The following is an 11422-nucleotide window of genomic DNA, read 5'->3' as shown; positions in this document are numbered from 1 at the left end:
AGTCGTTATGCTAGGTCTTTAGATTTCTATTAGAGATGAGCGAGCGTACTCAGTAAGGACAGATACTTGAGCGAGTATCATCCTTACCGAGTACCTGCCTGCTCGCCCGCAAAGATTCGGGTGCTGGTGGGGGGCGGTGAGCGGCGGGGGAGAGCAGGGGGGAACGGGAGGGAGATCTCTCTCTCTCTCTCCTGCTCCCTCCTGCTCATTCCCACAACACAGCGCTCACCCACGCCGGCACCCGTATCTTTGCGGGCGAGCAGGCAGTTACTCGGTAAGGACGATACTCGTTCAAGTATCTGTCCTTACCGAGTACGCTCGCTCATCTCTAATATCTATCTATTACTTTCTATGACAAATGGAGAACAAGTAACATTTTGTCTTCTATTTTTGCAAAACCCTTAAATAAAAACACATTTTAAAAGGAGAAAGACCTAAACTGACTTCAAATCTGTTAATTATTACAAGAACAGAACCAAACACTGTAAGAAAACAAAGTACAAAAATGGCAATAATGTACAAAAGTCCGGTAAATATATTAAAACACACAAAAAATACTATGTTTTGATCAGCCAAAAAGGCTTAAGCCCTACCAGCAGGGCCTGATGAAGGCTTTATTATGTAAACCCTATCTTACTACAGTGATACGCACCAAGAGTGTTGTATGTGACATGAATCAGTAAAATAAAGCATATGACTTGCATTGGAGTGCTGTCTCATTTCTCTATCTTTCGTGTAGTATGATGGGAAGGAGGTCAACCCACCTGAGAACGTGTACTCATACTCATTATGCCTGCAATACAGTGTGTACTGCCTGAATTCCAATCCAACAGTTTGCAACGCCCAGTAGTCTGGAATGTCTGATAAACGGCAACTCTGCAGCTCCATGAATGATTTTACTATTAGGGCGACTTCAGACGAGCGTAAGTGCAAAAAAGCTCGCTCCTGCACAACGCATTTGTGCTGTGAAGGAGTGTTTTTTGTGCGCGTGCCTGCTCAAATACTGTGCGCAGTTGCACAGGCACCTTTCCTTGACATGGACAGGCAAATCGCCCCTGCTCCGATTTGGATGCCCATTAAGCCAAATTAGGTGCCGATGTTCGTGGATATGTGCGCATTTGTGCACCCTTAAAGACTCCTACGGGGACCTTTGGTGCGCAAATGCACACAAAAATAAAGTATGTCTAGGGGTTTTGTTTTTTTTTGCGCAAGCAAAATGCGCACACAAAAAAGAACCGTGAGAAGGAACCCATTGAAAACAATGGGCTCTATTCTCTGCACAGTACGCACATGTACGCTCGTCTGCAGCTGCCCCTATTGTATATAAATCTACATAGTAACATAGTATGTAAGGCTGAATGAAGACAATGTCCATCTAGTTCAGCCTGTTTATCCTCCTATGTTGTTGATCCAGAGGAAGGCAAAAACCCCAAGAGGCAGGAGCCAATTAGCCCATTTGGGGGAAAATTCCTTCCCGACTCCCTAATGGCAATCAGACTAATCCCTGGATCCACCCCTTATAGTTCCTACCTGCCTGTAAGACCCGGATTAACAATTAACCTAAGATTTATATCCTGTAATATCCTTCCGCTCCAGAAAGACATCAAGTCCCCTTTTAAACTCCTCTATGGATTTTGCCATCACCACGTCCTCAGGCAGAGAGTTCCACAGTCTAACTGCTCTATGTTTACATTAGGTCTTCTGACGGTGAGCATACGTGTTAATGTGAACTCAAACTTTAATGCATCTCCAAATACATGTAAAGAATATATATAAGATCACGAAAATGCCAGGAAATGTGTATTATCAACCCAGGAGAAATATCTCCCTTCATTTCATTTGCATATGTTTCTTATCTTAGCTTCCAGTCTAGGATGAATCTGCTGTAAAGAAATAGAAAATCCTAAACCTGTAGCACCTGTTGTGAAAAGATATGCTGCACCTGCATTACTTCGCACTACCTGGAGTTTTATGATGGTTTGTAGGATGTAAATAACTGATGTAAATATAAATATTTTTATTCCCTTTTCAGTAAGAAACCAGTGATGCCTAGCTGTGGAAGATAAAGCAGAGAAAGGTGTGCTCGTTATTACTAGGGGAAATCAAGCTTGGAACGTAGCTCACCTGTAACATTTTAAAATTATCCTCAGCGACATGTTAAAACTATTATATAAGTTCCGAGTATTATATGTTATACGTTTTTTCCATCTTTGTGCTTAGTACACATTATTGTGCACCTTTACTATAGTTGTTATGATCACCATAGTATCCAAATTTATGTACAGCGAGGTTTAGTTGTAAAATTGTATTAATGCACGTTTAATAAACTGGAATTTTATTCAATTTAGTCTCACTTGTTTTCTACTTCTCTGCCATCCTAATGATTGGCAATATGCAAATGAAACTCTCTGACTATGCGGCAGATACATTTTTTTCTAACACTCCATAACTGTGCCACATGCGATTTAGGCAGCTTGCACACAAGCGGTGTGATATCGTCGTTAGAAAATCGCAGCGATATCACATCGGTGGTCCGTGTGATATTGCTGCATTTTCTCGTGGCGATATCGTGATTTTGTGTCGCTTACAAAGTCGTATGCCAGGATTTTAGGGGGGGGGAGGGGTTAAAATATAAGCCCTATCCCGAAAATGGCTGTGATTGGTTCATCGAGTGCTGGCTCTGATTGGCTGAGTGCCGAGGCGCTTCTTAGGTGATGTGTTTTTTTTTTTTTTAATGCAGCTGGTGCTTATTTTAGGGCTCAAACAGTAGGATTTCCTACTGTAAAAGTTGCATTGCGTTGCACGAAAATCGCATTATCATGCAATGCGATCCAACACATAAGTAGGGAAATATGAGCTCCGGAAAAAAAATCACAAATCGCGGCTTTATAGAGCATGCCGTGATTTAGTTTTTTTTTACAGTGTCGCAAGCTACAAAACATCACTCATGTGGAAGAAGCAATAGGAAAGCATGCGCTCTACATACATGCAAATCGCACGATTTTTGTCGCCTGTGTGTAAGCGGCCTTAAAGGTGCTGCCTCTCAAAACAAAGTTATCATTTATTCACAGGAAAGATAAGTATCTCATCGAGGGCGTCCAACCACTGGGGCACCCACCGATCATGAAAACAGGGTCCCAAGTGTCTGCGATTTAATGGAACAGTGGCCACGTGTACACACTATCGCTTCATTCATCCTTCTGGGCTTTATGGAGATACCTGAGTGCTTGTACTCGCCCATGTGGACCCAGCCTGAGGTAGAAACCAGTTTTCTTCCTTTTAGGGAAAGCAATTTGGCACAAAGTAAGTCAACCAATACGTGGTGTAAGACCGGTTGCGCACGAATGGATTTGCATTGCGAAATCCGTGGCCGGCATCCGCACTGCGGATCAGCAGCAAATACTGTTCATAAAGTGCTATGGAAACGCTTTTTTCTACACATTCAGAGGAAAAATGGCAGCATGCTCTATTTTCATGCGGAGTCCACACGGACGGCTTCCATTGAAGTCAATAGAAGCAGTTCGATGCACGGCCCATCCGCAATTGACATTGGAAAGGCCACGAGTACCTGCGTCATCGCCTAGCGATAAATTTGAAAATAAAAAAATCTGTATTGCACATATGTGACAGCAAGCGATCCGGACCATCCACAATACAGAAAATGGAGAAAAGAGGTACGCACGGACGTCGGATTCTGCTGTGGGCTCCCGCATGCCAAATCCGACTCTGGCATGTGCAGCTAGCCTAAAGGTAGACAAAAAAAGTCTGATATGTCATGGAAGTATTGTTTGCATGGGAGAATGAGTCAGGCAAAAGAAAACGGATTGCATATGTTTGGCCCATCAAATGATTGGCGTATATTGTATGGCTCCATACAACGTGGCGCTTGGGTCAGTCTGCAAGAGCTTTAAGCCTTGTAAACAGGTGCAGCATAATGCGGCCGTGATGTTAGATCGTTTACAATGGGAACGACCCAAAACAACAGACTTGTTCAGACCTTCAGACATTTATACAATCTGTCGCCAGACTAACATTAAACATTTCCAACGGGTAAAATAATTTATCATGCAGTTCAAACAATCCAAAACTGATGTGCTTACAACACAGAAAGTTTTCTGTTAGCTTATAATACATGATGTTTATGGGAACGGTGAGGATTTGCGCTAAGTCTAGGGATTTACTTGGGATTCTGAACAGAAGACTTTACAAGTGATTTGAAAGCCCTGCACATAATATGTTGTTCTTTATTATGCATAAGCACATTTGTAATACACTGGAGTGCCCACATCCTTCTGCTGATAAAACATATGGCATGTGAAGTGGTGGAAGGGAAAAGGCACCTGTATTAGTTTGTTAAAAAACAAATCACTCTGGCATTTTCCCCTTTTGACGGAGCTCTGTTGTTTTCTTACAGCAAGTAAAGCATAATCCGCCGTGCTATTGTTGCAGTACTAGAAGCCCAAGGGCTTATTCAAGCAAGTGAAAAATGGACCAATTTTAATCCGTGTGTATGTTCATTTTGCTTCGCTATTAGAGATGAGCGAACGTACTCTGTCAGGGCGATTTCGCAATCGAGCACCGCGATTTTCGAGTACTTCACTACTCGGGTGAAAAGTACTCGGGTGCGCTGTGGGGCGGGGGGTTGCAGAGGGGAGTGGGGGGTAGCAGCGGGGAACAGGGGGGAGCCCTCTCTCTCTCCCTCTCCCGCCACTCCCCGCTGCAACCCCCCGCTCACCCACAGCGCACCCGAGTACTTTTCACCCGAGTAGTGAAGTATTTGAAAATCGCGGTGCTCGATTGCGAAATCGGCCTTACCGAGTACGTTCGCTCATCTCTATTCGCTATGCATTGAATGTGTCAGTTTATTACTGCCATCCATTTGGCTTCAAAAAGGAAGTTGGTACAGTTTTTTTTCTAGCATTGCTTAGCAATGATCCATGAAAAACGGATATAATCAGCGTGCGCTCTATTTTTTTTTTTTGCATGCATTGATTTGAATGAGTAACTGATGCCCAAGAAATCGGTTCCGAATAGTACATGCTGTAATTTTTTTACTTTTTTTCTTATACTGACCACCGTTTATTGTAAAAAATGCATGTCTACATAGCCCATTGACTTAATGGGCCAGTGTGCGGTCCATATGCAGTTAGTTGCAAACTCAAACAGCACACGGACGTGAAAATTGCCCATGTGAAGAAACACTTTGTATAGCTCAGTAGAATCCATCAAGATTTACTGGGATCCTTTTAAATATGGATCTGTCATACCGGTCATGTGAACAGAGCCTAAGCATAATACGAGATGTAGTCTCGTATATACCAGACTACAAAAGACCACTTCAAAGGGTTTTCCGTGACACATGTGAATTTTGGAAAACCCTTAAAGGAGCTGTGCCAAGGTATAAATTTATTCAGTTTCCCGCCATTATGATCAGCGGGGTCTGCTTGCCCAATTGATTTTGAAATTTGTTGGTCCCGAAGGTCCCAGCATGAGTAGTGCGAAGGATGCACATTGCTGCACCATTCATTTCAATGGAAACACTGGAAATTGCTGAGTGTTAGGCCTCTTTCACACGGACTACACAATCAAGCTACAAAATGCATGTATGTAAAGCCCATGGTTTCCAATGGGTTCTTTCAGGCTACAAAACATCTCTCGTGTGAAAGAACCCATGGGAAACCATGGGCTTCACATATATGCGGTTTGTAGTGATAATTTTGTAGCTCGTGTGAAAGAATCCTAAGTGATCATCAATCTCCAGTGCTGCCATACAACAGTCTAGTAGAGCTTGGAATATTGCGTCCACATGGCCATGACATGATTCTCATAGTCATATGGCGTGACCCTTCAATGAATGCGATGTCACTGCCTATAGAAAAGGAAGCAACTGAAAAGCAACACCCCTGCTCTAGAAAACATGAATGAATATCATATGCAAAATGTTATTGAAATGAATACCAAAAGGAACCAAAGATATTAAAACACACAAAAGGACAGGTGACTATTGTAGCTGGGAAAGACCACACAACAAATCATAATACATGAAAGGTGCTTGCTTGCAGCCCCTTTTCTTTTCAGTTGCATTATTATCACCCACCTCATTTTCACTTTGTCACAGCAAGGCTAGCATCATACGGGAGAGCGCGATATGGGGCCCTAAATCACGCCCCCATATCGCACTCTCCACCATGTGAAATCCCCGTGGATGCGAGGCATTTTCATGGGGAAACAGCCTCACATCACTTTGGGCATGCAGGGATCTCTGCCGTGGCTGCCATAGTCGCGCCAGAGGATTTCAGGGCTCTCCCATTGCTTTCAATGGGAGACCTCATGATGCTGCGGCCGGTCCCATTGAAAAGAACGAGGCTGCAATGTGAGATCACACAGCCGGATAGAACATGCCACTGTTTGTTTCCCACACAGCATACAGAGCACAGGCCATTGGCTGGCTTACCGTGAGGGAGAGAAAGGGAGTTCAGAGATCATGACTACATAGTTGAAATCTGAGGCTCTTCAGCTATCCACACACAGTAGTGCAGGTACATTTTTCGTGGTGGCAGAATCTCTTTAAACAAGGGTTTACAACATATATATTCAAGTGATCTAATATCTGACATTCTTGGGATGCAAACTGTAGGTTCCTCCAATTCCAATACAACCATCAGTCAACATTACTTTAAGGCATAAATAATTCCAACAAATAAATCTTAAAATGTCGATATCTGAACTTTTTTAGAACACAGGTGTAGATCCAACTATGTGACATCTGAGCAAACCTCATGGACCATAATGGTAAAGAGTGCATGCACTGAATAAGTGTGCATCAGAATGCATTTGTCGTATAGTTAAAGTTCCATGGAAATACCATTGACCCAGACCGATCAGCTGGGCGGGCGCAAGCTATCAGCACTGCAATAACGCAGAGGTTGGTGCTTGTACCTTGAAATCAATGAGAGCCGTGCCTGCAGTTACAGCGCCGGCCACTATACAAAGGGCAGTGCGGAGGCTTCCTCCCTGACCTCTGTGTATTTGGAGCTGATGTCAACCTCCCATGTAGTGGCCGGCGTGCATATTGTCATTTTCTGCAACACTTCTGCCCTAACAACCAATCAGGTTGAATCAGCCAACCCAAACAACCAATCAGGTTAAATCAGCCAACCCAAACAACCAATCAGGTTAAATCAGCCAACCCAAACAACCAATCAGGTTGAATCAGCCAACCCAAACAACCAATCAGGTTGCTGAAATTGCTGAATAGGGCAGAGGTGCTGCAGAAAATGTTAATATGCGACCGGCGCTTGTAACCTGCAGGCACGGCTCTCATTGATCATCAATAGTATTTCCATGGAAAACCCCTTAACTCTTCATCAACCCATTTGCGACAAGCTTATTTTGTGCCTTATGGACCAAGCGATTTTCATCAGCACATTGTGTCAACTCATTGACATAGCCATATGAGGGTTTTTTGGGGGGGAAGCAAGTTGTATTTTTAATGGCACCACCCTGGGACACATATGTGTTGGATAACTTTTATTAATTGTGGATTGAAAGACGTCTAGAAATTCCGTCATTGTTTTCGGGTTTTGTTGTTACGGCTGAATCAACACGATTACTGCAATAACAGGTTTATACAGATCTCTTTTATTACTTTTGCAAAATGAAAACAAGTTTTTAAAGTGAAAAAATTTAACTTGCATTTTCTAAGACCCATAACTTTTTAAACTTTCCGGCAAAGGAGCTCTGTGAGGTCTTGTTTTTTGCGGGAAGAGTCATTGTTCTTATTAGTAGCATTCTGAGGGAATTGAGACTTTTGGATTGCTTTTTATTATATTTTTTGTAAGGTGACTTACTTTTAAACATAGTTTTATGGCGTTCACCATGCGAGATTTCATGGTCCTGGTCGTTACAAACGCAGTAATGCCTTCTGTGTTGCTGTTTAAAAACCTTTTTTGGTGTATTATCAATGTAAAAATGGTTATGGTGGTACCCCCTGCCTTCCCCCGCTCATCCCCGTCGCCCCCCCCCCCCCCCCCCCGAGCCTGCTCGGACCAGTAAGCAGTTACTCGAGAAGAGTGATGCTCGCTCGAGTAACTGCTTTATCCGAGCGTGCTCGCTCATCTCTAGTTAGATTCAAATTTATACAGGCATTTTTTTGGTATATTCAACATGTATGATCTGGTATTATTTTTTCATTTATATCCATATAGCGAGAGTAATAAAGGCTAAGGCTGCCTTCCACGGGTGTAGCGATATCCTGCGGCAGATCTCCGCCGTGGGAGCCGCCGCCCGGGAGCAGGTGAGAGCCAACAGCTTTCCACGCTGAGCCTATCTGACAGATAGGCTCACCATGGAGAATTGCGGCATTCCGCGATTTAGATCCCGCGAGTGGAGAATCGCTATGATTCTCCGCTTGTAGACGCGGGCCTTCGCTTTCCACAGCAACACTATGGAAAGCTTCAGACAGAGTGATTTACCGCCAGCGAATCATCTCCGTGGACAGGAGCCCTAAGGCCTGTATTTGATTATTTTTGTGTTTACTAATGGGTCATATGTTTTATCACATGTATGATAACTATTATGTATAGTTATTATGCTCTTTTTGGCGGCACTTGTTTTTAATGTTTTGGGTATTATTATTAAACTGATTTTTTTATATATATTTGAGACTGCATCTATTTGTGTATAGGTCGTTGTTATTACTTTAATTAGCTTTTGTTTCTAATTATGACTTCGATAACAATCAGACTGTTTTATTAGTAAGCAATGCAGATATTTGGGCAATTCCAAATTGTTTCACCTACTTTTTCTTGCAACTCCTATCTATCTATCTAGCCATCCATATTGATTCTCCGGGCAGATCCTCCCTGTTTACTTCAGAATTTTAATTCTTCTGTACAAATATTTTCCATGATCTTCCTCCCTCATTCTCTAAGATGCAAATAAACCTCAAGCATTGCCAACCTGGACCCTGGCACATGAATTCTACCATCTATGGTCTCAGCTGTCTAGCTGGCTATTCTTCTCTGAAGTACTCTGTGCATATCTTAATCGTGTCTCTAAGGAAACATAAGACATTTCCTATTCAGCTTTCAATCAACAGGACCAAACCCGTTCTACAATTCATAGAAATGCAGGGAATGTGTATAGTATGCTCCATAGTTGTCATTTATATGTTTTATCCCACAATAACATTTACTATGAAGGATAAAGAAAATAAAATAAATAACAACCTTCTGCTTTCCCTGCAGGGGGCGTTGCTGGTTCAGTGGTTCTGTTTGTATTGCTTTGCTTACACACTTGCATCTTTTCACCTTGAACACTAGATGGCGCCAGGGTCCAGGTGAATAATGCAGCTGCTTCAGCCTGAGTGCCGCAGGAAGCATGTACTGCAATAGGCGCCTTATTCCCCTCTAGTAGCTTTTAGAAGCTGCTGTTCTGGGAGCATTGTCTGCATCAGCACCACAGACAGGGCTCATTGCTTCTGCCTCCTCCAGCCTGGCCATAGACATAGAAGAAAGGCGTCTTACTGTGAGTATTGTTACCTATTATGAGCCGGTATGTCTGCACGCTGTGCATTGTATCAGAGACACTCCCTGGCTGCACTGTGATAGAATGCCTGCACATACACATAGGATGATATACATATATGTCCACTCATCTGCTAACGCTACATATAGGCTCTCTGTGTTACTGTAATAAAAGGTGGGATAAGACACAATGTATAGACTTGTCTTGGTATCCATTATCAGCATTGTGATCTGCTCTGCCGGTCTCCATCATTGCTTATGTATGTCATTTTATATTCATTGAGGATATTCTCTTCATTTATCAGGTCTGCAAGCAGAGGAATAAAGGATGGTGAAGCTGGGGAGTAATCTGAGTGACAAAACCAGTAAGGAGCCTTCTGGTGAAGATGGATTTCAGACGGTGCCTCTGATCACACCCTTGGATGTAAATCATCTGCAGTTCTCTGCCCCTGAGAAGGTAATATTGTGAATGGATGTTCTGAAATCCAAGGTCTAGACTTTCCATTATACCTGGAATAGCTGTAAATCCCATCAATCTGTCAACTACATTGCCTCTTCTATGTAGGTGCCATTAAATTAGCAGTGCATATATGTCACTGCTGCTCAGGCATGTCTGCTTTACAGATGAGCATGTATTGTACACAAGGGATGCAAGTCTACCTGCATATTCACTGCAGCTTCTGTTCTGGAGAGCCTACTGCAATTTGGCTATGTGGAGTCTATTGGGAGAAGTATAATTACTGATATACATATCTCATAGTATGGGCAGTTCAGTAATATATTAATAGTCAGCCTATATTACACAGGAATTCAGACTTATTAACAGAAATGTCACTTAGGACAGGTTTCAGCATTTGTTCATGAAGCATACGTACAGTGCATTATCATTCGTATTCTTAATATTCTTCTTTTGCTAATGTAAATTATGCAGAAAAATCGGAGAATGCGCAGCAATACCTGCCAGAAACTCAGTAGTTTGAAGTCATTGTCTGTACTTTTACATATCAACATGATAGTAATATAGAGAGAAGGAACACATGAATGCTGTATCAGCCTATTTCATTTGTACAAAACATGACACAAAGAAAAAAGACATTGCACCCTATGTCAGCAGATAAAATATGATGTGTGCAAAAATGGATAATATAGTTACAAAGGAAACTAGTGCCATGAATTCTGGTAATTTTAATATTTGGGTAATCGTTAAATGGGTTTTCTGGGACTAAACTATTGATGACCTAACCTCAGGATAGGCCATCAATAGTTGATCAGTGGGTTCTGCCGTTCAAGATCCCTGCCAATCAGCTGATTAAATGGGCCATGAAGTTTGGGTGATCACCACAGCCTCTTCTCAGGGATGTGATGTCAAGTTCATCCGCCTTATGGCCTAAGAGCTGCTCTGTCCTATTCAAGTGAAAGCGACTGAGCTGCTATACCAGGCACAGCCGCTATACAATGTATGGCACTGTGCCTGGTATGGACCGAAGCAGCAGCAGCTGACCATTGGGAAATCCAAGTGGCATACTCCCATCTATCAACGATTAATGACCTAATCTTGAGGATAGGTCATCAGTAACCTAGTCCAAGAAAACCCCTTAATGTCTAAAAGTCTAGTATCATGCAAATGCTTAAAGGGGTTTTGTCATTAAAAAAAAAATCAATACTTGCCTATTCCTCCCCAGTCAGTCTTCTTACTGCATCTTGTCCTTGCCGATCTTCTCGCTCCTGCAGTCCCGCGGGTTAACTCACTGCAGGCCGGACGATTCTTCTTCCGGTGACGAAGCGTCGATTCTTGGCATTCTCCTTACTTCAGGTCAATGTACGCTAAGTCACTAGTGACATAGTGTTCACTGCCTAGCAGGGAATGCCAAGCTATTGCCGAAATTGCACATGTC

The 11422-nt window shown here is 42.7% G+C and overlaps 1 protein-coding gene across 1 annotated transcript in view; it reads left to right on the top strand.

Moving 5' to 3' along the window:
• The first annotated feature begins 9381 nt into the window (after nt 1-9381).
• Nucleotides 9382-11422, top strand: part of NSG2 (neuronal vesicle trafficking associated 2) — a 97310-nt gene continuing 95269 nt past the window's right edge. The window contains exons 1-2 of the mRNA XM_066591272.1: nt 9382-9528; nt 9833-9984. Coding sequence (XP_066447369.1) covers nt 9856-9984 — 129 coding nt within the window. The 5' untranslated portion in view covers nt 9382-9528; nt 9833-9855. The remainder of the gene's footprint in view (nt 9529-9832; nt 9985-11422) is intronic.

This window comes from Eleutherodactylus coqui, chromosome 2, assembly GCF_035609145.1.
Source record: "Eleutherodactylus coqui strain aEleCoq1 chromosome 2, aEleCoq1.hap1, whole genome shotgun sequence".
NCBI classification, from domain to species: domain Eukaryota; kingdom Metazoa; phylum Chordata; class Amphibia; order Anura; family Eleutherodactylidae; genus Eleutherodactylus; species Eleutherodactylus coqui.
This window is presented reverse-complemented; position numbering and strand designations above follow the sequence as displayed.